Below are 27,903 nucleotides of genomic sequence, written 5' to 3'. Positions count from 1 at the left end.
TTTTGATAACCTTGCCCGCGATCCTCTATTAAACATCCTTGCCTCTACTGGCTGTGGTCCAAAGATGTTTAGGCTACCTCACAGCATTTCTCCGCGACCGTACGGCCAAGTTCCGTCTCCCCGATTCGATATCTGATCCTTTCCCCCTCACACGTGGTACTCCTCAGGGCGCTATTCTGTCACCCACCCTTTTTAACCTTGCAATGGCTCCCCTATCTCGTACTTTAGCGTCTATCCCAAACCTAAAACACACATTCTATGCAGACGACCTTACTCTTTGGTGCACTTCTGGGTCTCCTGGAGCAGTAGAGGAGACCCTACAGCAAGGTATCGATGCAGTCGTTAGTTACCTTGATAAAATAGGGCTATCTCCCGCACCTGAAAAATCCGAATTGCTGCTGATTGCAAAAACTTGCTATCAACGCTAACATAACCAGCTGATCAATCTCACAATGGCAGGTCACCCCATCCCTCGTGTATCATCCTGCCGGATCCTCGGACTTCATATCCATGAGTCAACCGTTAAAGTTTGCAATCAGCTTACGCATCTAGTTCGCCGCATAGTATAAGCACGCCGGGCTACGCGAGGGTCAAGTCAGGCAGCTTGTCCACGCATCAGCACTTAGCAAAATTTTATATACGATTCCTTACCTTACACTAACTTGTCGCCAAAGACATCAGATTGAGGTTGCGCTTCACATATTGTACAAGGCCGCCCTTAACGTCCCTGTACATACGTCCACGGAGCGCCTATACTCTACGGGGCTGTTCTTCCCCTGGGAGACCTCATACAACATCGCGACCGGCAAATGGCACGTCTTTCTAGCACCAAACAAGGACATTGGATACTACAGCAAGTTGCACTCAAACCTATAGACCTTCCTATAATTACCCTTCTTCGCTCCCGGATAACCTCAGAATAATCCCCATTCCAAAAAACGTTGCACCCGACACTAACACAGGCAGACGTTCCGCTCGCTTTTCCAACCATGTTCACCCAACAGATTCCACGATCATCTACACAGATGCATCACGAACTAACGTCGGAGCGGCTGCTTACTCAATTCAGAGCTGTAGCGATGTAGTGACGCATACCCTCGGTCCTTACATAGATCCTCCTCCTACAGCGACTCTCGAGACCCTACCAATAGTTACCAGTATTCAAGACCTCGCACAAGCACCCCCTAACCCTTCAGGATATACCATATACACTGATTCAATACAAGCTATACGCGCCATTCACACGGGTCGCATTCCTGAAGGACTACACGATGATCTACACAGAGCTCTTACCAAACTACGTCCCCACACTGTAACACTGAGGTGGATTCCTGGTCACGCTGGAATCCCAGGCAATGAGGTAGTGCATCGCCTCGCCCGCGAACTTCAACACCGGGCGCCTGGGATTCCCTGGCCTTATCCACCAACGTGGGACACTACTCTTCACTACAAAAAAGAAATCAACGTTCACTACGACAACATTAGAGAAACTCTCCGTACACTTCCTCTTCCTGATAAATCTCTCACTACCACGCAAATCCGCATTCTTAGACGCATACAACTAAATACACTGCTTACTCCTGCCCGATCTTTTCTATACAGAGTCATACATTCCCCTGCATACCCAAATTGCCCAGAACACTATGCAAACTTGGAGCATTGCATCTTTTCATGCCCTGTCGCCCTCCAATCTCCTCACTTGCCACACCCTCCTCCCCCAACGTGGCGGGCTTGGTTAGCCTCTGACCAGCTGCAAGATCAGTTGGCCTTGGTGACCCTGGCCCAGGACATTCTTAACGCTTAATGTAATGCGTTAAATAAAGTTGTTTCCTCCTCCTCCTCCTTTACTCCAGGGGGTGCACGCTCCGGTAGCACCAATAGCACCCGTGTTGCAGCGATTCAAGCGGCGCAGCTTCGTGCTCCGGCAGCCGCCGAGGCTTTCTTCGTTTGTTTCTCCTTGTCAGTGTGAGAGCAGAGGCGGACTTTGGCCGAACTGTGACTTCGTGACGGCGTAGAACGCGGAAAATTTAGTTTCGAGCTTTACACTGGTCTAAAAGGCGAAGAAAGGTGAAGAAGATAGGCGTGACAGAGACGCGACAACGCAACAACGCGCAATCAGTGATGAAGCGCCGACGCTCCGCGATGGGCCGTTGCCGGTGGTGCTTGGCACGACAGACAGGAGAGTGAACGATTTCCTCGAGGCGATTGCTTTTGCGTACGAGCATCGTAATCATGACGATGCAGAAGAAAAAGTGATACCTAAGCAGGTTTCGTGGACGCGATAGGTCGAACGCTCAGAATAGCGGCGACAGCGGCGGTCGCAAAACTGCGTCACGCAGGGCATGCGGAATCGCAAACCTTTCCGAAATAAATTTCTTTCCGAGTTGCAGGAGCGGGAAACGGTGCATCACAGCAAAAACCAGTCATAATTCATTTTATCGACTTGCTGTTAGCCTTGGTAACTAAAAAATATGCACAACATTTTTCGCCGATTTCTCAAAATTTCTCAAATTTTCGACACAGTCACCATTTTGGAGGAGCGATATTTCGGCTTCTATAGCATCTATTACTATAATTTTTTTTTGCCAGAAAGATACTCATATAAGTTCTGCAGCAACACTGCTTTTTTTCCAAAATTATCAAAACATATTTTGTCCCAGTCGCCAAAATGAGCTTTTTTTTTGCCACGTTTGACAAGCCATAACTTTCTTCCAAGTCGTCTAGAAGGTACATTTATGCTTTATTGCAGTCATTTGTGATTCAAGATCATAAAATAAAACCATAAATTTAAAAAATAGTTCTAAAAGAGAGTAATCTCGTTTTCTCAAAACACACATTCTTGACTTCATGCTCATTTGCAGAAACAATATCTTTGCCTTTAATGGAGGTAGAACCATAATTTTTGTTGTTGCATGTAGTTAAAAGTGCAATGCACACAATGTTAGGAACAGATTTTGCAATTTACATTTCAAAAGTTTTTCAGTTTTGCTCTAGATCAGGTAGTAGGGCAGCCACATTTGGAACAGTGGACTTTGAACTGCTATAAAATCGCTAATATTCGTTATATAAAAAAAAGTGCTCCTAACACTATATTCCTTATGCTTTCTAAGTGTTCATGTGAATTTTTTGTAGTGTGGTTATTTTTTCATTGTTTTTGCAAATTATGAACAAATAATTTCATTTATCTTTTGAATTAATTGGCCACTTTGGTGACATATTTGAAATCAGTGCAAGAAACTGAATCAGGATACCAAGTTTCTTCAAGTTTGATGAAAATTTAAGAAAAATAGCTTTAAGAGCCAGTCCCCTTTTAACAAGCTTACTGGAAAGGGATAGCATCAGGTAGCATTGTGCCTGCCTGTTTTAGCATAAAACAAAGTAAAGTGTCACTCAAGGAATTTTACAAGTGCACTCGGGGAAAACCTGGAAAACTCAGGGAATTTAGAAACATCAGTTTGGTAGACACCCTGACTGCCACTCCACATGAAGACGTCTGACCAGAGACAATCACCTGACCAAAGTTCATACTGGCAAGTACGGCTGATTGGGTGAAAGACATCTGATCAGAGACAACCACCTGACCAAAGTTCACACAGGCAAGTACGGCTCATTGGATGAGTTGGTGAACCATGACGAACAGTAATATAAGAGCGTAACACAACAGGACAAAGAGAAGGGACAACACTGAACTTGCACCTGATTTATTAAAAGAAAGGAGGAGAAAGAATTGCAGGGTGCGCACAGGTCCTTGAAAACCTTGAAAACCCTTGAATTTGAAAATTTCATTTTCAAAATCCTTGAAAATCCTGGAATTTTTTCTGCTTCTTGAAAATCCTTGAACTCCAGCGTACTGCATGCAAATGGTTATTAATCAGAGAAAAATACTTAAAATATTTGTATTTTCAATTATGTGTTTCAGTATCTGCATTTCAGTATAAAAAATCAGTTTGTGCTAATATAGCCAACGTTGCGCGACGGTTAGCCACATTGGAGCCACTCGCTCTGAAGCCAACTTGAGCCGATTCAATCCAATCTAATTTTGGCGCTTTGTTATGGTGGTTGATGGCATTGTATTTTTACGTCAGTTCTGCACCCGACTTGTTGCAGCTGAAGTAACCGACTGCAAAGCTAATGCCTGGGAAATGCAAATTTCAAGGCATGTGGCTTCACAGTGACGCTTACAAAGACTGGAGTGCACCAGATACGACGAGTGAGCACCGCGCAATATGCAGGCCTGCAGCAAGACCTTCGATATAACCACCATGGGCGAGTCGGCGTTAAAGAGCCATATGAAGAGTGCTAAGCATGCTGGCGTCATGAAGATTGCAGCCAACAGCTCGGTGCGAAAGTATTTAGTTCCAAGTACGAGCCAACAGTCAGCCGCCTCCTTCGCAATCGGGAAAGCTAGAGGATGCTTGCAAGGCACATGAGCTTGTGACGAACGCAGAGGTTCTGTGGACTTTGAAGGTTGTCACATCGCATTGCTCGCGGTCTGCCTACCATATCTACCTGGTAGTCTCCTGGATGTAGGGCACCATTGACTTACATGGCAATCATGTCTGTGATGGCTCTGCGGATGGTAGGCTGTTGTATGCCTGTAGGATGCTGTTCCCTTGTCCGCGTTGAGCACTTCAGGGGCACCATGTCACAGAAGAATTTGCCGATTTCTGCTGCAGAACCATTAGACAGGGCTTTTGCTTCGGCGTAGCAAGTCATGTAATTAGTGGCCACGATGATCGTTGGCTGTTGATGAAGTTGGGAAAGGGCCAAGGTGGTCCATCCTTACTTGTTGAAAGAGTTTACTCGAGGGTGGGCATTAAATACCAGCAACACATCAACATCCAATGCTAAAACTTGCGTATATAGTACAAGCCCGGAGACCAAGTCTGGGTTTAGACGCCGATTCGCCGTCGTGGACATAGTGAAAAGTACTTGCGTTGACACTTTGGGCCATACAAAAGCCTTCGCCGCGTCAGACAACTGGACTCTGAAGTCATTCAGACGGTGCGACAGCATCCAAACGGCGACGCACGCTTAAAGAAATTGTATGTGTTGTACGTCTTAAGCCGTATTACGTATTAAGTAATCCGTGATGCTTTCTAATGTTTAGAGCAAATATGTGCGATATCAACCGCGGGATGAGGGAAAGAGAACAAGCCTCCTCACTCTTTATAGCTGCGTCACCAGGCAGCGCCGGCGGGCGCAGCGCCGCCTCTCGGGAGCGATACTGCTCCTCCGCCCGGCGCGTTGGGCTGCAAACTTCTGCAACAGACGGTACATGCTATGACTCTATGACTGTACACAATCCAGTCCATCGTCACGGCTAATCCCGTGGGGAATGTTTTAAACATAAGGAGCGGGGGAGGTGTCGGGCCCCATTAGCATCGCACAATCAGTAGGTTTACCTTTATTCATCTTGAACCAAGAAGTGTTCGTGACTGGGTTTGACTTTCAGCCCCACTCAAAGTTGACTCAGTTTTTATTTCTGTTTAATTACTTCCCTTTAATTGATTGAGGAGTTTAACATCACTGTGAATATTTCAATCTGAATTTTAATGCTCTATCGGGGCGCTGGACATCGTGTTAAAGGTCTTGTGAATTCGGCTGATGATATACCTATAAAGAGCGGTGCTGGCACGATGTAGCGGCTGGTGGCGCAGAATGTCTGATATCTTGAGGCGCGTCACTATGAGCATATATGAAATGAATTTGCAAAACAAAAGTGGGATAAATGAAAGCAGTGATTATTCTTCTTTTCATTTTTTCACCTATTGTTTCCTTATGGGCCCAAATTACATAAGGAGGGGGTGTATTGGTCTCTATGCAGCAAGCTTTGTTGAAAACAAAGCTCAGCACCAAGCAAAAAATATTAAAAAACAACTACTGCAAACAATATACATGCCACAACAAGTAAAATATCAGTGTTCCACTCAGGGTGACTCAATATTAATAGAAGGAAACTTGGCTATAGGTACACACGGAAGGGGTGAATGCTACAAACGATGGGTTTTTTTCTCATGGAATGCTGTACGATCAATGCATGAAGCGATGTCATTAGGCAAAGAATTCCAGTGTTCTATTGCAAGTGGATGTGTGGCCGCTTATGCGGGAATTGTCATGGCTGAGGCAGGAGGACAATCTTTGCGCGGCGGTTAGCAAAAAAGGGATTTGGTATTGAGGTAAAACGTATGAAATAGGCAAAGGCCGTGATTCAAGAGTTGGTAGATAGAAGGACTGTTTTAGGGTGACGACACTGGTGTCTCTAGAGTAGGTGATAAATCTGGCGATTTTGGAGTGATTCCAATTCTAAGGATATGTATGATTGCCATGGGTGCCAGATGGAGGTCGCGTATTCTAATTTTGGACAAATGTTGTATAGGCTAGCTGTTTAGTGTCAGGAGATGAATATTTTAAGATTTCGACATAGATAACAAAGTGAGCGTGAAGTGTCGGAGCAAAGAGTTTGAATGTGGGTGACCCACGAAAGTGGTAGTATTTGTACAACAGTGTTACATTGATAGGAATGGACGAAATGCTAAAAGTATAATGAGCCAAGGTGCGCTTACAATTGACACTATGTTAGGTTGACATGATTGACACTTAGCTAGGTTTAATGGCATTTGCCATTTTTCACCATGTCCTATTGCAAGGCAAGGTCATCGGCTGGATTGGAGTATAAATAACACAAGAAAAGTAATGGAGATAGGCGGGCACTTTGAGGGACTCCCGGCGTTACATCAGTGTGAAGAACATGTGTGTGAGTGGGGAGAATTTGATAAAAGACGAAGGAAAACCACGTTTGGAGAAAGAAGAAGAGAAAAACGTGAAGGTTGGCTCGAGGAGCGCGAGGCACGAGCAGGGGAGAACAGGCGAGCAGCGGAGCCGATCGGTTGTGCACGGAGCTCGGTTGTCGCGTCTGTCTGCCGGTGTCGCCAGATAGATGTGCCACGTAGTCCAAGGTTAGTGCTGTGTACTGATATCCCAAGGTGGGATTCGGCGAAAAGCGTTATTTGTGGGTTGTGTAGGAGGTATTTATATGCGGGGTGACAACGATGGCTGTAGCAGTTCATAGCCACCAGAAGACTGCCGCTGTTTACTGTGACATTTACGTTGCTCATCGTGTGCCATACAGCGGTTGTAATCACCCTCCGAGGATGTGCTTTGTTGTGCGTGAACTTCTAAGTGTGAGCGTGCATGTCGATCAGGCTCACCATTTCATCCCTTCGATATCAGTGAAAATACGTTGCTGCCCATGTTCTTATCGTACCAGCGAGCTTGACAAGTGATGGCAACTGCTGGTTTTTCTTTATCGGTGAATGCGCCCGTAAGTGTTTGATATTCGATAGGTGAGTAGTGCACGATGGTAAAGCCAGAAAGAGTTATGAGATGAACGCAGAGAAATGTAAATGAAGCGTCAAGCACTACATTCCCGTTTGGAGCATATACCGACTTGTTTATCTGAAAGCTGTGCCAGGTGCATTGTGATTCAGTTTTGCTAATTTTTATTTGCTTTGTTTCTTAAATCTGTACGTAATCATAAAGCGCCAATAATACGAAACAAAACCTTTGCACTTATTGATCGTGAATGCATACATGCTGCCTAGTTAGTTTTGAGACATTTTTTTTCTGTTGTGCGACTCTGTTATGGGCTAAGATAACACTGTTATATATATAATGTGTCAACTTAATTGGTAGGCTTCTTTCCTCACTTCTGTTTACTTTGTTATAGGCAACTGCTGATTTGTTACTTCTGAAAAGGAGTACTTTATGAATGAAATAGACTTTGGATTTGTTTCAGTTGTAAGAGTACGTCAGTCTGAGGTCGGTGTTCTGGTCGAACGTTTAACTAGCGCGTCAGTCTCTTGCATCTTCTTCTTTGTCAGCCGTCTTCTTCGTAGCACGCGCCTTTTCGACATATACTTGTCGTCTTTGTCACCGTCGACAGTCACCGAGCGTTGGTGTGACACTACAGTTATCCCTGGGAGAAAAAGGAGGCATCCTGCCGACTCATGACATCGACACAACAGGCGGATCGTAACAGGGTTTGAGGCAGTCAACGTGCACTGTTTCACGCCCGCGGCGACGCATATCCAGTGTGGGTGCAAGTGGTTCTATAACGTAGTTCACCGGAGAGGTCTGGCAAATAACCCGATATGGGCCGTGATATTTGGAAGCAAGTTTGGTAGAGAGGCCGGAGGGTGGGCAGGAACCCAAAGCCACTCGAGGGAGTCTGTGGTGTATGAAGGAGCTGGATAAGATGGTGCGCGAAGGAACTGCTGGTGACCTTGGTTCTGGGTTGTAAATGATCGGGCCAACTGGCGACATTCTTCTGCATATGCTGCCGCTTGAGAGACGGTGGTTGATTTGGAGGTGTCAGGGTAATAAGGGAGTACCGTGTCCATAGTTGAGGTGGGTTCACGGCCGTATAGAAGGAAAAAGGGGGAGAAGCCGGTCGTGCTTTGTATGGCAGTATTATAAGCGTACGTGACGAAAGGGAGAATCCGGTCCCAGTTTGAGTGGTCGGACGCGATATACATGGCCAGCATGTCACTCAAGGTGTCGCGCAGCATACGCGACAGGGCACGGTGGTGGTCTGGCGGTGACAGCGGCGTACACTAGCGGGGCTGTCACAGGCGTAAGTTGAGAGCTTGGCGGTAAAACTTCTGCAACTTGCTCCTGGATGGTGCGTCGAAGTGCAGGATCTAGCGATGGGGTGGTTGCAGCAGAAACAGGGAGGAGCGGCAGTTGGCGAGCCACTTCCTCCCGTATAAAAGCCTTGATCTCGGGAAGGTGGTTCAGATGCGAGGCCGCATGCTGTCGGAGGCGAGGATAAGCGATCGTTCATGACAGAACGTCGAGTAGAAGCCCGTTGCCTCCTGAGGACGTCGTAACTTTGACAAAGCTGAACCACTTCAACGACTGTTTGCGGGTTTCTGGCCGTCAACATATGAAACGCATCGTCGGAGATTCCCTTCAGGATTTTGGTGATTTTGTCAGCTTCGGACATAGATGGATTAACACGTTTACTAAGATCCACAACGTCCTCTATGTAGCTGGTGAATATTTCGTCATCAAGCTGAGCGCGGGCTTCGAGGCGTTGTTCGGCGCGGAGTTTGCTCACGGCGGGGTGCCCGAACACCTCGGAAAAGCTCGTTTTAGAGGCCGACCAGGTGGGCAGGTCTGGTTCGTGGTTGCGAAACCATAAATTGGCCACATCTGTCAGGTAGAAGAGGACGTTAGCTAACATTGTGGTATCGTCCCACTTGTATGCGCTTACGCGTTCATATGAGGATAGCCAGTCATCCACATCCTAGTCATCTGCGCCACTGAAAAAGCTGGGATCCCGTTGGCAAAGCCCACCAGAGCACAGGATGGTAGGTGGAGCGGTGGGAGCAGTCAAGCATGGTGTAGCGGTCTGGCTTGCTGCCTCAGTCATAGCGAATGGCGGAGCGAGTGTGCGACTGCTAAGCTCCAGCGTGAGAGGAGGGAACGAAGAGCAGTCTCCACCAAATGTAAGAGTATGTTCAGTCTGAGGTCGGTGTTCTGGTCGAACGTGTAACTAGCGCGTCAGTCTCTTGCGTCTTCTTCGTCAGCCGTCCTCTTCGTAGCACGCGCCTTTTCGACATACGCTTGTCATCTTTGTCACCGTCGACAGTCACCGAGCGTTGGTGTGACACTACACAGTGTATAGTTGTCTTCAGATAAAAGATTTTCATATGATCTTTAAATGCTATAAATTCACTTCCATCATTTCAGTTGTGAATCACAAGTGTGCTTCAGTGGCACTATGCGTTATCATTTCACTAATTTTTCATTTCATTGGTACAGACAGCTGCCAAAATGCATGTCAAGCAATAAAATTCAGCACTGAAAGTCTACTGCACATGATCATGCACATTAAGCACCACACTAATTTTTCTAGCAGTGCCTAGAAAATTTTCTTTAGCAGTGATTTTAGAGGCGCTACTTGCCCTGTGTTTCTGTCATCTGAGTAGCTCTCGGAATTTTAAATAAGCTTTCCTGGCATGGCCGCCTGCATGAACACAAGCTATGAAACTAATTAGAGCATTCTAGATAAGGAAGTGCACCCTTTAGCATTTCTCTAATTTTCAGTGCTGTATTAAGAATACGGTCCTTTGTCAGTTTTCTCTTCTGTCAAGCTAATTTGCACGTGTTGCTGAAACCTGGTATTAGAGGCTGCCGATACTCAATCTCCCCAGTACTAATCACAGCTTGCTTAGAAATATTCAGACACTTGGAATGGGAGCAGTCAGGGATAAGGGTAGATAGAGAATATCTCGGTAATCTGCGATTTGCTGATGACGTTGCCTGGCTAAGTAAGTCGGGGGATGACTTGCAAAGAATAATTGATGACCTAGACAGGAAAAGTAGAAAGGGAGGCTTGAAAATCAATATGCAGAAGACTAAGGTAATTCGCATGCTAGTAAGGTGATGTTGAAAATCATCCTAGGTAGGCTGCAGCAGTATGGGGATCGGGAGCTTCCGGACGTGCAAGCTGGGTTTTGCAAGGGCAGAGGAACTAGAGTCCAGATTGCCAACCTTCGCTGGATCATGGAAAAGGCAAGAGAGTTCCAGAAACCCATCTACTTCTGCTTTATTGATTATGCGAAAGCATTTGACTGCGTAGATCACAGTAGATTGTGGCAAGCTCTCCAAGAGATGGGAGTTCTAATTCACCTCATCTGTCTCCTCAGGAACCTGTATGAAGGGCAAGAGGCCACAGTCAGAACTGGGCATGGTCTTACTGATTGGTTTCCGATTGAGAAAGGAGTGAGGCAAGGCTGCATACTGTCGCCCTGCCTATTTAACTTATATGCAGAGTGCATCATGAGGAAGGCCGGTCTGGACGAGTCTTCAGCTTCAGCTGGAGTGAAGATTGCTGGAAAACGTATCAACTACCTTAGATATGCGGATGATACCACTTTAATGGCAGAAAGTGAAGTGGAACTCAAGAGACTTCTGATGCGCGTACAAAAAGAGAGAGAGAATTTTGGGCTTAAACTGAACATTAAAAAGACAAAGATCATGGCGTCTTGCCCTATCAAGTCCTGGAGCATCAAGGGACAAGAAGTGAAAGCTGTGACAGATTTTCTCTTCTTGGGCTCCAAGATTACCCTGGAAGCAGACTGCAGCCATGAAATTAGGAGACGCCTGCTTCTGGGAAAGAGAGACATTAGTCTTCCAACCAAGGTCTGTATAACGTGTGCTATGGTCTTTCCAGTTGTGCTGTATGGATGCGAGAGTTGGACTGTGAAGAAGGCTGACCGCCGAAGAATTGATGCGTTTGAATTGTGGTGCTGGCGGAGACTCTTGAGAGTTCCTTGGACTGCCAGAAGATCAAATCAGTCGATATTGTTGACCATAAACCCTGACTGCTCATTGGAGGGTGAAATTCTAAAGTTAAAGCTCAGCTACTTTGGCGATCTGATGAGAAGAGAGGAGTCGCTGGAGAAAGATTTGATTTTGGGAAAGGTTCAGGGTCACCGGAGAAGGGGTAGGCAGCGAACGCGATGGTTAGATGGCATCCTTGAGGCGCTGCAGATGAAGTTATGTGATGTTAGGAAGATAGTGAGAAACCGGAAAGCGTGGTGTGATATGGTCCATAGGGTCACGAAGAGTCGGACACGACTGACCGACTGAATTGAACTGAAGGTAATGTTCAATAGCCTAGGGAAGGAACAGCAGTTTACGTTAGGTAGCGAAGCACTGGAAGTAGTAAGCGAATATGTCTACTTAGGACAGGAAGTAGCCGCAGATCCGGACCATGAAAAGGAAATCACAAGAAGAATAAGATTGGGATGGAGCGCTATTTGGCAAGCACTCGCAGGTTATGACTAGCAGCTTACCGGTATCACTCAAGAGGAAAGTATACAACAGTTGCATCTTACCTGTACTCACCTATGGGGCTGAAACGTGGAGGCTAACAAAGAGGGTTCTACTTAAGATGAAGACAACGCAGAGGGCTATGGAAACAAAAGTGGTAGGGGTAACATTAAGAGATAGGAAACGTGCAGAGTGTGGGCCAGAGAAATAACTCAAGTTACTGACATTCTAGTGGAAATCAAGAAGAAATGGGCATGGGCAGGACATGTAGCGTGAAGAAAGGATAACTGATGGTCGCTTAGGGTAACAAACTGGATTCCATCGAAAGGAAAGCTTAGCAGAAGGTGGCAGTAAGTTAGGTGGGCGGATGAGGTTAAAAAATGAGGTTAAAAGGGGTCAAGTGGATGCAGCTAGCACAGAACCAGGGCAATTGAAGGAAAATGGAAGAGGCCTTTGCCGTGCAATTGGTGTAGTCAGGCTGATGATGATAAGTTCTAGCAGTACTGTAGGGATATTAGACCAAAAGCTAGTTTTTTTGGTGTGATACAGGGCTGATGATGATGCAGGCAGCATCTGTGTATGTCATAGACCATGGTGAACAATGATTAATCACAATTTGTGCTACTGTAGGTATGCGTTTATTCAGGGGGCTCAAAGAGACTCAGTCGCTATGACGGCCCTTGTGGCAACCAATCAGGTGTAATCAGCGCTGCTAAGAGAGGGGGCTACTTCATTTTCGGGCACAGCATAGCATCGGTACATGCCAGTAGTGGACATGCTGATGGTTTGCACGTTGCACTACATGCAGTTTTCATTTGTGGCGCCAGTATTCACCAACATACTGTTAATGTGAAGAACACAGGGACTATGTGTGCATCTTGCGGGTTCAGATGACTTTTACATATGTTGGCCGAGAGACACATTGCCAACAGAAATGTGTCATAGATGGACGGGTGTAGCAGCCTTTACACTGTTTCATGACCACATTGTAAAACCAACTCGCCCATCAGTTCGTGCTTTCATGTACTGTGTATTTCCAGAAAATGACTCAAATGACACTCTTCTTCCCTATATAGCACCATACATTCAATATGGCACTTCTTGAAGAAAACTAAACCCACTGGAAATGACATTATGTTTGCCCACTTAACCCCATAATGATCACAGCAAATGAGATCGTGAATGAAACACTGAAGCAGCTTTTCCCGTGGTCACTGCTACATCAGAAGGCGATCTTGGCTGAGTGAGCTACATGGTATGCACTGTTGAATTAATCACAGCAAATAAGATCAGGAATGAAACACTCAAACCGGTTTCCTCATACCCACTGCTATACCTGAATGGCAACACTAAGCCAGGCATACGACACACACACCACTTGTTTGATCACAGCAGATAAAAAAAAACACTGAACACTGCGCCGTCGTTGTCCACTTCTCCTCTTTGTCATGTTTTTGTTGCGCTCTTGCATTACTGAACCAGCTTTTGCCATGGTCATTGTTTTTTCAACAGTAGCAAAGTCAGCAGTGGGACGATGGAGTTCCAATACTTGTAGGAAGGACACTGGTGAATAGGTGCTAGTTCTACAAGTCTTCAAGGGGCTTTACTCCAGACACATAACTTTCAGAATCCATGTCATCTTCATCGAGATGGATGATGATCTGCTGGACATGTGCACTGCCACTTGTGTCTTCCGTAAACTTTTTTAGAATATCGATGACATGCTCGACAGCATTTGCCCAGCGTTCTGCTGTCACCTTGGAGTCTTCTTTTCTGAGGAGAACCTCTACATCTGCCATCCTAAATATGTGGCATTCCTGGCTGAGACACTGCACTTCATCTGAGCCCATATGAGCTCGATTGGGTTGAACTCTCAGTGGTAGAGTGGAAGCCCCAGCACAACGCACCCTACCCTTTCGGCTGCGCTGTCAACACGATATTTCATGTATTGGTGCTTTACAGAGGCCACAAGGTTCAGGAGCTCCTTTATCAGCATTTTCTGTTGCCAAGTAATCCCTTTCGATGTCAGCCAATCCTGCACTATTTCCTTGCGAGAAGCAGTCATAGGCGCTGGTACTTCCAACTGTGAGTGATACGAAGCATTGTCCCTTAAAATAACACTACCTTGTGGCAATTTCTCCAAAACAGCATGAAACCACCTCTTGAAGTGTGTGCCATTCATTTCCTCGTGATAGTCGCCGGTCTTTTTACCGCGAAAGACATCCAAGCAACCGTCGAAGCCGTCCTCGTTGCCAATATGCCCCACAATCAGGTGCTGCTCCTTTGCTGACGACTGCTTCAGACCCGTCGTCAGACCGCGCACGAATGCGTCGCGGTGGGAAGCAACAGTCATATCTATCCACACAGTCGAGAGAGTGTGTCCTGCATTCACTCACGTTTCGTCCAGAAGAAATATTTTCCGGCTTTCCTTCCTGTACATCACGATGTCATGTAGGTATCTTTGCTGCCAATCAACGATGTCATCCCGCTCAATCAGCCGCGAGTACCGGCCTCTCTTCTCACTTCTGAATCCTATATTACGGAGCAGTTGGCGCACAGTCCATGGCTTTAGGGGAGTAACGTCGCCGCTAGAATTGAAATTGGCGGCAATCTTCTTCACATTTGGGATCTCATTATGGCGAAAAAAAGCTATGTACACAAGATCGCACTTCGTGAAGTCGTTATACACCTCCGTGCGTCGTCTCTTTCCTGGTAGGGCGTTGCAACTTTTTCATCAGTTTCCTTCACCTCCTTTTTGATATCCATCACCAACGCTACGCTGACTCCAAGAAGGTCACTCACTGCCGCGCACATTTTTTCCACGCTACGTTCAGGGTGCTGATACCTCAAGCGAACATATGCATTTCGGATCATCTCTTGTCCGCAACTGCAGATGATATGGCCGCTCTTATTCTTCTCGTACCACATGCGAGGTGTGGACTTTAACTCTCCACAATCCTCACTCGAGAAGGATGAAATGCATTCCGATGTCACCCCGTAGGGCTCCATGGTGGAAAAGACATGCAGGGAAGCGCAGAACAACAAAGCGGTTTCGTGAAAACTCGACTGTGCTGAAATTCACCTTCAGAATTCGGCGTCTTACCTGTTGTACTCTGATGAGCAAACGACTGTTGATCGAATGGAGTAAATGCATGCATTTTTGCTGGAATTCACGAAGCATTTAGGAACTATTTGCCAGCACGGACTCACTTGAAAAAAACACATTTCAAGCGCTACTCGTAGGTGCAAGGCGGTCAGCCGTGACCTTATGCTATAGCTCTGCAGCTATTGGTTGGGGGGTCCTTTGATAGTTGGATGCCGCTTTTTTCTTAACCTGTATCTGACTATATTCTGTTTCGTTCCCTCTTCAGATTTAGACAAATATTAGACCTTACCATCCTGTGGTCACTGCATCGCATTTTCCCCGATTACCTCTACATCCTGCATAATTGCGGGGTTAGAGCACAGTATGAAGTAAATTTAATTTTTAGTCTCCCCGTTGGGACTTTTCCATGTCCACTTCCGGTTCTTCCGTTTGCTGAAGAAGGTATTCATGATTCTGAAGTTACTGCGCTCAGCAAACTCAACTAGTAACTCCCCCTTGCTATTCCTAGAATCAATGCCATAGTCACCTACTGCCTGGTCTCATGCCTGTTTTTTCCCTACCTTGGCGTTGAAGTCACCCATTAGTACAGTATACTGCGTCTTTACTTTTCGCATTGCCGATTCTACATCTTCGTAGAAGCTTTCAACTGCCGGGCCATCATGACTACATGTAGGTGCGTATGCTTGTACAACCTTCAGTTTATACCGCTTATTAAGATTACTTACGATGTTTGCCACCCTCTCATTAATACTATAGAATTCGTCTATATTACCCGCTATAAACTCATTGACAAGGAAACCTACTCTTAGTTCTCGCTTCTTCGGTAAACCTCGGTAACACAGTACGTGCTTGTCCTTCAGTGCATTATATGCCTCATTCGGCCTTCTCACTTCATTAAGCCATATGACATCAGATTTCATACCCTCTAGTTCTTCTAACAGCTCTGCTGAACTAGCTTCACTAGCTAGGGTTCTAGCATTAAATGTTGCCAGGGTCAGTTTCCAATGGCGGCCTGTCCAGCGGAGCCAGAAATTGTTAGCACCCCCCCGCTGTGTCACAGGTCTGACCGCCGCAGTGGGCAGTTATTTCACAGTTGCTGGTGACTGAGGGCCGGGGTTCTGTAGGACTAATTATGGGAGGTTGCTGCCAACTCCTGTTATGGTGAGGGAGTGCATTACCGGAGGTGTTCACCGGCATCAGGTCGCACCCCTAACCTGTTTATGCGATCCCATCGACAGGCAGACTTCCTTTTTGTTGATCCGGTGGAGAATTGCGCGGCACCGGGATTCGAACCACGATCCTCTTGCATGCGAGACGGATGTTCTACCTCTATGCTGCAGCGTTGCACCGCTTGGAAGTAGTATGTGCTCTGGTTTTGGGATTGGTGATGTCGGTGACGCTGTATGTTGCCAGATCGGCAGCTGCAATTGCTTCAGATTTGGATTTGTGGCAACTGAAGGAGTTTTCAGCCACAGCAGATTCCAGAGTTTAGCTGTAGGCAGGATGAATGTGGCAGTTGGTTGGCAGTCCGAGAAAGGGTACGCACTGGGCGGTAGCCAGCACGACAGCATCTGAAACATGAGGGTAATCGTAAACATTGTGCAGCGAACAGTGCCGTGCCCCCAAGTAATTGTGGAATTAATTGATCAGCTGTTGCAGCATACCCACAAGAAAGCGGAGCTGAACATTGCAGCTGGAGGCACCTGACACGTGTACGCATTGATTTCTCCCAGATAGCTGCATCATCATCAATGTGATCGCTTCTGCACAAAGAGGTGCCTTAACTTCAAGTCTAAACATGAGCGGACAAGGACTCTAGCGAAGTGCGCGCCAAGATTCGGATCGTTCAAATTCAACATGTCTTGGAAGCGGAAAGTGCTTTCTCTTAGAGAAGCTCGCAATTTTGAAGGCAGTTGATGAAGACCTGAAGAAAAAAACGTCTCGACTCGCGAACTAGCCCCATCGACGCTCTGCACTATTGTTGGGCAGCGGGGCGTCATTTTGAAGAATGCTCAGCAGTTTAAAGTCAAGCAGAGAGTGCCACATGTGAAGCTGGAAGTTCTGCTAACGTGGTTTCGCAAGGTGACTGCAGCTGGCATCAACGTGGACGGCAAAGTGCTATGAGAGAAAGACATTGCTGTTTCTTTTGCCGTCGAAAATTTTCAAGTGTCCGGAGGGTGACTGCATCGCTTTAAAGAAAGGCATGGGCTTATTTACAAAACTGTTTGTGGAGAACGCAAAAAAGTGGATGAGAAAGCTGTTGGCGATTGGACTGACTCGCTGCCGGCGCTGACCTTGGGTACGCGCTGCTTGACATTTTCAGTGCCAATGAGGCAGGCGTGTTCTTCAACCTGCAACCGGGCAAGAGCTTGTGTGTAAAGGGCCAAGCCTGTCTCGGCGGCTAGAAGAGCAAAGAAATAGTGTCAGTACTTTTCTGTTACAACACCATGCTCACTGTTATCTGCAAGGCAAAGCAACCGAGATGGTTTTGAATGGCTGGACACTTGCCTTGTGTGTACAAAGCTAATAAGAAAGCCTGGATGACTGCAGATTTTTTTCGAGAGTTCCTGATCGGCTTAGATCAGAAAATAGCATCGACGAATAGAAAAATCTTGCTCTTTGTCGACCAGTGCGCCACCCACACCAGGCAACTGACATTAAACAATGTCATGTTCTTTCCTGCGAACGTGGCGAGCCACCTGCAGCCGTTAGACGCTGGACTGGAATAATCCGGATTGTAAAACATAATTTCAAGGTCCTTTTAGTGAGGCGGTTACTCTCAAAGATTGATCGTAAAGATGACAGTTTGCGGATTAGTCGTCTGGACGCAATTAATTTTCTGGCCATTTCCTGGGGCAAGATGACTCCGCATACGATCGCAAACTGCTTTCGCAAATGTGGGTTCATGATAGCACTGCAGATTGCCGAAGAGTCCGACGTTTTGGCTATTAAAGGTTGGGAAACATGACAACGTTGCAACTTGCGGGTTACGAACCATTGAAGACTTAGTCAATAAAAAGAATGAACGGTCGTCATCAGACAGCGAAGAAGGATGCACTGGGAAATATCAGTGAAATGTCAGGGAAACCATCAAAACTTTTGCCAAGTCAGGGAAAACGGCACGGTATATTCTGTAGTGCATTTTCACTTTAAGCTGGCACACAGCAAGTATGTTATTCATGGAGATAATTTTTTTTTTGTGCTGTTTCGCCAGCGCGCGGCCGCCGTAAGGCAAGGTGCAATAATTACTTCGACACCAACACATGGCTGAGCTGCCACAATACAGGAACCAATACGCACGTGAGGTGGATATTCAATAAAATATGCGGAAGCACTGCGGGAGAGTAGTACGCAAGAAAATGCAGGAATAACTGCGCCGGCAGCGGCTAGCGCGAAAGCGATCAGCAAATTATGCTGTGAAGCGCGCACAGCCATATTGGATTGGATTGGCTCAGCTTTTTGCAGGCTGGGCGGCTCGTGTGCTCTTAGGCTGGGATCCGTGCTATATTGGTCACAAGTACCTTGACATTTGACTGCAGTTATACTCTATTCTAATGCTTATTCGCACTGCCTAGAAAAATAATGCTAGAAGATGTCCGGGAAAACGCGAATTAGTCAGTGACCCTCCGGAAAAAAGAATTGTGCATCGTGCGGTTGTCATTTTTCAATAAACTTCTGACTTTCTTAATTGCCATTAACACTAAAGACAGCCTTTTTGCTGTTGTAAATTACAGAATATGAATAATAAATAGCTTTTTGTTGAGAATAATTTGTCTATGCTCATTATCATCAGCAACTACATTTTTGAGCCCTTCACTCGTCAGGGAATTTGAACTGAAATAATCGGGGAAAGCCTGGAAAAGTCAGGGATTTTGAAAATAGTAATTTGCTAGACACCCTGTCAATGCCCTTGACATTCTGCGCCATACCGTCAGTGCCGGCAGTGTGAGTGATGAAACTGCGGCACGTTTTTATTCTTTTCAGGCTGGGCTGATCGTTGACATCGAACCCAGGAAAGTGCAAGCCAGCATTACTGACTTTTTCAGCCGAACATAATTAAGCCAAGTAAACTTTGTGTTTCATTTTCATGTAAAACTTTGTATCGGATCATATCAAATCAGGATGATACGAATATTTTCAGGGCTTCCATGCAATTTGTGTCATCGAAATTCTACCGTTTTCACATCGGTGATGGTGGCTAAAGCAATGAAATGCATCCTTTTTTGGAACCGTAGTTTTACGGGCCAAAACGATAGCACACCAAATAAAGTTTGTGAATTAATACTCTTACCAGTAATTCCACTCTGGTCCTCACCACATTTGAACATTGGAGCTTCACTCCTGGCATGGTTCAACTTGCCAAGTAAAATAAAACAAGCAGACATCGCTAGAGACAAAAAGAAGAGAAGATAAAAGGGGAAATTGACTTGTGGAATAATTTTTGTGCGAAGTTCAGGTACAACTCATGAACAGACCGGCAAATTGCTGCCCAAGGCGGCCTTCCCGCCATCTGCGTCAGTTTGTCATTCTGAAGTCTTGGTCAACCAAATTGCATCTGCTGGCATCGCATCGCACACGGCTGCTATGCACGTGCCATGTGACTCATTGCGATGTCATAGAACAATAGGAAAATAAAATGATTGCTGACATTTTTTGACAGATTTCTACATTTTGTTTTTTATTGTACTTGGTTATATATTTATGTATGTAAATATATAACTCAACCTACGAATTATATGCTATTGTTTCTCTGCATGAGCAGCGCCGTTGCATAGTGCAATGGCCACACGTGTTCAGGATGAAACGATAGCCCGACATCAGAGATTGGTGCTATGCATGTAGCAATATATTTTCCTTAGTTCTTGTCATCTTTTCGCACGATTTTTCAGTATAATTTTGATTTTCTTGGAACCAAGCGAGAACAGCGAGAAAACATAATGAAGTTGCCAGCAAAAGTGGGTCAGAACTGTTTTGCGAACCGGTTAAAAATGGTTCCTCTGATTAGTTCCAGTTTGGGTTCAGTTTCAAGATGGCGGAAAAAGTTAGCGTTCGGTTCCGGGCGAAAACTCTGGTTCAGTTCCGGTTTTCCGTTCGTTCCAGTTCGACACTGATTTTTACTAGTGGACCTGTCTACTGAGGGTCAGCGCTAATCGACAGGTTTGTCACAGTTTTTGTGATGTGATTGGAGCGTAATTCGGCCCCAGTTGGAGTTTGTCTTCCTCCACATTGCATCCATCTTGAGGTGTCGTGAAGAATGTGACCCTTGTAGGAAGTTTGTGTGACCGATGTCGTCATGCCTAGCCCGGTCAGAACTTCCCAATGCAATGCAGGTGGCGGTACATTTGCGGCACACTTCATGTTGGCAATGAGGAACTCTTCTTTTCAAATCTCTGTGCGATGCGGAACTTCAATGCCGACATCATTGCGAGGCGCAACACCCAGATGGCTCCTGCATGTGTAACTTGTGCCAACTAGCTAATAGCAGCACACGTGACTTCTTTATGCCAGTTATTGTTTCGCAACGAGTAGGCGTAAACACGAGGCGCCGGTGTGAAATTGAAAATTAAAAGTTGCTCTTTCGTGTCATCTCTTCCAGAGAATCACAGCTGTGCGTAATGGCAATGGGACAGTTTTTTTTTTCTTCAAAACTGGTCCAGATAAAGCACTGATCTGCGTTTTCTACGTGTATTACAGTGAAAATTTCATCTTCTGGGTTTAGAAAATTCACTGATTTGTAGTGGTCTTTGAAAAGTCTGGGTTGCAAAAATCCTATACCTGAAAAATTAGTTGTTTTTTTTTTTGTGAATTTCTCCACCCTAGAGGCCGACTTCCCCCTTTTCATAGCCACAGCGCGGTTGTTGAAATTAAAATAGGCAACAAAAGAAATTTGAGTTGAAGTTATCTAAAGGTTCATTTTGAAGGTAGCACGAAAAAACGAGGACCAAGAGTAGAAGGACACTCTACTCTTCTACTCTTGTTCCTCGTTTTTTCGCGCTACCTTCAAAATGAACCAGATTCAACTCGCCCAACTTTCAACCTTACTATTATCTAACGGTGGTAGGCAAATAGCATGCGAGGATCTCTGTAAGTACTTCTTGTCTGCAGCTTCGCTTGTGGATCCTTCGTGTTCTTGCGCAATTTTGGTATATATGCTTTGGAAGTACATACCATATATAAACGCGTGTAAGGGCTGCACCCATGTATGGGCCACACCCCCTATTTCCCGAAGCAAACATTAAAAAAATAAAATCCGTTTAAGGGCCGCACCCAAACTCCATGACGCACGCGGGACTAGCCTTCAAAATGTAGTGCACAGAAGCCTCGCGATGCTGTCCATGGATGGCACCCGAAGTTGCGGGCCATTATTATCATACTTTCTTTCTGCTGCGAGCTTCCGCAATTTATATCGGCATTGTTATCGCCAGCCCTTGCCACCCCGGCTTAGTTTTGCGACTTAGCAAGTTGTAAGCTGCCACGTTATGTTAAAAACCACCAGACAACAAGTCCCACTTAAACCAAGTGATATGAACATGCCGGCATGGCCTATGGATGTTTAAATCGTAATCAAAGGTCCAAATGGGTTTCCTTCTCACCGCACAGTAGCTCGTGCTATCTCGGTTATGCCATGTGTCCTTGTAATGTCCCACAAGCCAATTGGTGCCATGTTACTTGCCAGACGCATGCTCACAATATATATAGAAATATTTCTTGATCAACTGTATGATTTTTATGCGTTTCCCATTTCAGTTTAGGGCTTTTTTACTTGGCCATGGTGGGCTTTCTTTTTGAACAGTTTTTGTGTTCTGCAGTTGTGCTACTAAACAGTTTTTCTTCTAAGCTGGCATGTGGGGTAAACTGTTTTTAAAGGAGGTGTTATGGCAAGGGTATTTGTCAAGTTTGTGCGTTGCACTGTGGTGAAACGTACATTACATAGTGTGCTCATAGAAAGCAGCTTGCATTTTGTGCAAGAATGCACAACAGTCAGACCCAAATAAGTGGTATAATATACAGCTTTCTTTGCGTTGACTCCGGAAACACACCATTGGCCATCTATGCAGCTTGCTTTTACTGTCAAACCTGATTATAGTGAACAAGTAAGAAAATAATTCAGACGCTCGCAAAAGCGGCAGGGAAGTCATTTTGAAATCCGGAGGTCACAATAAGAAGTTGGCTTCTCTGCACAATACTCCTAGTTCACAATGATGGCTTTTCTGTATCACAGCCCTGTGGAAAACTGTGTTGGAGCAAAAGCTTTTTCACTATGACCGGTGACATTAATGCATAATTGCTACAAAACTCTATGCTTCCATTGTGCTGTAGACGGGTTCAGAAGGCTAACAATCATCTATGCCACCATGCTATATGGCAAAGATTTGACATAAGTGCACCAGTCACTTGTGTACATTGCATGTATTCAATATAGCCAGTAATTCATAATATCCGTTTGTTATAGTGAGTTGACTAAATGAGATCAATGATAAAAGGGTCATCCTAACCTTGACTAGGTTTTATACTGCATTGTGAGTGGTTTACAGCGGGTTTAATCTGTTTCATTATTGGCATTTTTCCATGCTCATAAAACAATGTTTTCACCATAGTGCCTCAGTTGGAGGAGTACCTCAAGTTTGGCTTGCGACAACTGGAGGATCAACACAGGACTCGAAACAGAACATCGGTATGTTGACCCTTCTATATTGGTTGCCGATTTCTAACCTTGTCTCCTTCTTTTGCTATCCTTGCATAAAATTGTCCTCTATCATATTGGCGCTTTTGAAGGGCAGGTAAACTGCTTCAAAATGAATGTGGGGCCTACAGAGCAATTCATGAAAGTTGTGTCATTTCACTACTAAAATTGGTTTAATGCTGTTGCGCATTGAGGCCCTACCTCCAAAGCTGTACAGCATGAAGACTGCCGCACTTGTGGCGGTGCGTCACGTTGTTTGTGATGGATCAGCGACGTGACTGTGGCTGTGGCGAGTCATGCGATATGATGTCAGGCCACTCTGGTTTAGAGCTCGAACGGCATCCTCCATGACCTTCAAAGTTAGTCTTTTAAAAGGAGGGCTGCTGCCTGCGCAGGTAGCCTTTTGGCTTCAAGGAGGGACAGCTTTCCTCTCCACGAATTTCACTGGATGCATTTTGCCATGCAGAGTTTGAGTGGTAAAGAAAAAAAAAATGCATTCTAGGTTGGTGTGCAGGTGTTCTATCCTGCTATTGCAAAGCTCTTTCTGATGCAACTTGTGTTTGATAAATTGCTGTCTGTGCTCTCACTGAGGTGATTTGCTCAGTGAAGCATGTGGCTGTATCACCAATGATGAGGTAGCTTTTCTCATTGAAAGGTGCTCCATGTGAAAAGCAGTGTCAGAAATGGCTTCAGTAATGCATTGTGGACAGTCATACAACTCTTGGAATGGGTAAGATGGGCTCCCTACCGGGGGGTTCTGAAACACAAGGCATATAATTGGTATCACATTGTTTACATCAGGGAGGCGTTTCAACAGCAATTCATGCCAAGTACTAATAGATTTGCTCTAGGCAGTGAAGAACTCCCACAGCTTATCTCGATAGTCAACAGCAGGGAGGAAAATGAGAGATTGAAGAGGTGCTAAAAGAAGCAGAAAACCTCTGCTGAGAAAGGTGCTTGGATTCATCAAGGCAATGCTCGAGTCCAGAGCCTCAACAAAGTAGTATTGTTCAGGAAAAACATCAACATTCAGTACAGCCACGCACTAACTGGTGCAGACAAATACAGTCAGTCCCAGATATAGCAAATCATTGCTTATCTCCTACTCAGAATATCCCCTTGAAAATCCTGTGTAAATGTTTAGCATTTTCTTTTATCCAACTGACATTTAGTGGAAATTTTATATGTTGCTAATAGCTCTCTGACGATCACTTTTTGCACATAGCTGCGCTTGGCACCTGCACTAATGCTGGTTCATTGCTGCCTGTTGTCAAGCTGTGAATCTAGCTCTAGACCGTTTGGATTATTTGAGATTCAGTTTGACGAGCTTTGACTCTAGTGTCAGTGCATGTGGTGGTCAAAATGAGCCTTCCACTACCTTGGCCCTTTCTGTCTCTACTGAAAGATGACTAGTTTGTCCACAAATTCATCCTGTAAAAGCGTGTTCATCAAAAAACATGTATTTCCACTTGCTGAAAGCACACTTTAAAGGCACACTAAAGAGAAAACTGAAGTGGGCTTGCATTGATAGAATACCAATTCCTGATTACAAAAAATTCTTTCTTACTGAAAACAGAGCTGTTATGAGGTAGTAAAGAGGAAGAACAGAAATACAGGTATCGCCGCCACAGCGGAAGCTCGCAACTACAAATCACGTGACGCGCTAGGGATCTCGAAGGCTGACAAATGCGAATTACGTTGCCCGTTTGAATGTGGTCGTAGGTTTTATCTCGAATATGATAACACGCTTTTGTCATACGTAAGCGACAGTGAAATGACAACGTAAACGTTGCAAGGCAAGTACAAAAATATACTTGGAGGCGCCACAGGCGTCCACTTCAGTTTCGGTTATGTTCCGGCTCAGGCACTTCGTGCGTGCTCGGATAGTTTCAAGTTTGGACCTGCAGCGCCTGAATTACGAGCTTGGAGCAGCAGATGCGCCTGGCTCGTTCACATTTGAGCATTCGGAGGCGCAAACGAGCGAAATCTGCTGCCGCCGACACCTTCTTCATTCACACTTGCTCCCGTTAACCCTGACCTGACCGCTCGACTAGCTACGAATGCCACGAAAAGCATACATATGCTAAGTGCCGAAGGAAAAACGCATTATCATTCAATTGTTCACTAAATCATGGCACATCTGACCCACATACTGTGGCAACAAGAGCTTCAACGTGCTATTTGCAGGCATCGTAAAGAAAAGAGGCATACTTGCCGCACATACCAAGGAGAGCGGTGATCTTATTCCAAATGTCATTATTCCCCTATTGCATCCTTCCCTATTGCGCTGGTCGAAAGGGCCTCGGATAAAAAGTAAAAACTAAAAATAACGAAGCACCACAAATACACTAAAAGAGGCAAAAAAAAAAGAACAATTTGTAAAAAAAAAAAAGCGCCACCACCAGCTGGATTCGGACTCACCACTGCTTGCTCTGCAATGTTCAGCGCTAACCACTCGGCTACACCGAGTCATAGGAAGCCGGGAAATATTTCTGCATATTATGTCACGGCCACATTTATAATAGAACGTGTTTCGAGGTGTACAGGCCATTGCTGCCGGTCTAAAAATTACAACTACTTGACCATCGGAGCATGCTGCCTGCTCTCACGACTTGCAAGTAATGTCCTGGAAGTCTATGCGCACTATATTGTGCACTGGAACCATTTTAACATGTGGAATTTCACAGCGCTGGCAAATTTAGGGGCGCCGGCTCTTCAGTCATGCTCTGCTACTGTGGATGTAATTTTCGCTAAACACGGAGCTGTAGTACAAACCTTGAAGGAAAAAAGTGCGCTGAAGCTTCAAAACTGGCAAGCGCAGCAGTGAGGACACTATTTTGCTGGCAACTAAATCTTATTTGTATGTAAACGTTTCGGGAAGCGTTGCGATGACCGAGGGCTCGGTTTGTTTATACGCAGTGCAAGAAGGAGCGCTAAAGCTTGAGAAACACGTAAAGTATTATGCATTACAAGTGCTCTATGCTTTTTTTATTCCTTTATGGGCCCATTGCTCGGTAAATTACTCTCTTCATCATTTTATTCATTTCGGCTGTGGCCGTCACTTATTGTGAGCCGATGGTCGATTGCGAGTACGCTGTTGCCATGTTGGCCCCTGAGAGATGCTCAATGTCGTGGGCCGCGCCCGCTCGCTAGCAATCATGGAGTCTCCACTTACGTCATAGTGTGCGTCACTCTACCCGACTACGTAGTCGGAGGAAACAGTTTGAATTCGACCGGCGGGAGCAAGCAAAAACCTCAACTTCTTATCGCAATATCTCAGCAATTCGATTTTTTGCTGCTGGATATGCGACCACAGTGTCACCAAATGTAGTTTATTAGATTTTCATAGCATCTTCAGGTGTCTTTAGTGTCTCTTTAATATTTAGATATTGGGGGCCGTGAAGTATGACTGATAACAAATCTTGAGGAATAACACAAAATTCTTTATTACGCATCTATACAACCCTCGGGGTGGAGGGGGGGGGGGAAGGGAAGTGCTGCTCCAATTGCTCCATTCTGTTTTCCCTGCTCCAGAACTGCTCCAAATGAACTGCCGTGGTGTCTTAATATCAAATTTAGCGGAATCGATGACAGCGCACCGGTGACAGAGGTATAATGCATCTTGCACTAGGTTGAATGCAAATTTTCTAAAGCTAAGGAAGAGTGTCAACTATGTCAGCGACTGACGTTTCATAGCAGCCATTCGGGCTGCTAGGGAGCTTCAGTCTAGGGCAGAAGGACCCCATATTTTGTTGAAGCACTATGGAGGAGAAAAATATCAGTCATGACATATTTGCGTCGTGTGAACGAGCTCCAGGAAGAACAACAAATGAGAAGCAGAAACTGGTGCAGCAAGTGAGTTGCGGTGTAGTGGCATCGATCATAGGAAAGATTTCACTCTTGGAACTTTTATTGCCTGTGCAAATCTACAAGGTCACTTCCTTGAGTTTGTCGGCCAGTAGTTTTTAATTTGTGCATTGCTCTCAGTGAGCAGTCCTGGGATTCACTTGTAGCTTTGTGGGCCAGGCTAAGAAGAGTGGTAATTTAGCAGGCCTTGAGATCGGGCCTAAAATTGCCATTGGCTGTGGACTTTTACATTTTGTGCTAATAGCGACGAGCACAGCTGTAAAGTTTGTGTTATATATGCGACATTGTTCGTTGATGTAACGCTTTTGGCGCGCTTGGGCAAAATACGGCATACTTTCCGATGTATTAACTTTCCTTGTATGGGGTTCCATTAACATTTTGCTCTAAAAAAAAAAGCGGCACATTCGTGGCTTGCTTCGCATTACCTTACTTTTGATCCAGACTTAGTTCCTGCTTTGTTACGAGTGTTTGAAGCTTTCAAGTTCTGTGCATTACACTCCATGTTTGTTGCGTAATTAACCCTTTAACCACCAACCCCGAGCTGTACTCGCCATGGGAGGTTGTACCAATATTGCCAACGACGAGCCCCCAGTATCGCCAACAACGAGCTAAAGTCAAGTCGTCCAATCGCATTGGTTGCAATTTTCAAACCTAGAGGGCAGTAGTTGTCTATGAAAAATTTCATATCGTACCTTTCGCCCGTGTTTGAAGCCTGGCAACTGTAATTTCAAAATGGCAGGCCGGTGGCGGCGATGTTTCGAGAAAAAGAGATACTTCTTGGAGCATTGACAGCAGCAGCGTTGCTGATGATAGAGAATTGGGGTCGGAAAGTGACTGTCACTTTGTTTTCGAGATGGACATTGCTTCAGATGACGAGAGTGACGACAACGACAGTGGCAATGGCACGTTGAGTAGTGCAAGTGTTTGGCATCGTCTGAACCTCCAGAACTCGCCACCTGCACCTCCTCGGTTTCCCTTTTCTTCACTGCCCGGAATCTTGCGGCAACCTTCTGACGAGAATGACATTCTGGGCTGGTTACAGAGACGAACCATTATGCGGTAGGGTACTCTGCTGCTCGGGGTTCTACATGGAAACCGGTAGACCGAGATGAGATGATGGTCTTCCTTGCATTAATAATACTGCAGGATGTTATTGGCAAGCCTCAAGTTGCGATGTACTGGTCAACAAAGGAAGTTTTGGAGACACCAGTGTTCAGGAAGCAGGAACCGCTTCAGCACGTTGATGCGCTGGCTTCATTTCACCAACTTGAACACCGCGGATGAAGCTACCCATCCGCATCCCAGGCTATGGAAGCTGTGGCTCATTATCACAAGGCTAAATGAGGCTTTCCTTGCTGCCTATGTTCCAGAACAGGATGTCTCCGTTGATGAAAGCCTTTTT

General features: G+C 45.5%; 1 protein-coding gene across 11 annotated transcripts in view; it reads left to right on the top strand.

Annotated features, from left to right (window-relative positions):
• Nucleotides 1-27,903, top strand: part of LOC146206983 (uncharacterized) — a 229,459-nt gene that overhangs the window by 96,785 nt on the left and 104,771 nt on the right. For all 11 annotated transcript variants that reach the window (XR_014704394.1, XR_014704371.1, XR_014704298.1 and 8 more), the window contains exon 9: nt 22,549-22,625. Coding sequence is in view for 2 of the 11 variants with exons in the window: in XM_084590907.1 (XP_084447033.1) it covers nt 22,549-22,625 (77 nt within the window). In the remaining 9 variants the exon portion in view is untranslated. The remainder of the gene's footprint in view (nt 1-22,548; nt 22,626-27,903) is intronic.

This window comes from Amblyomma maculatum, chromosome 1, assembly GCF_055883805.1.
Source record: "Amblyomma maculatum isolate TAMU_Amacu chromosome 1, ASM5588380v1, whole genome shotgun sequence".
Lineage (NCBI taxonomy): Eukaryota > Metazoa > Arthropoda > Arachnida > Ixodida > Ixodidae > Amblyomma > Amblyomma maculatum.
The sequence above is the reverse complement of the archived record's forward strand: the minus strand, read 5'-3'. Positions and strand labels throughout refer to the sequence as shown.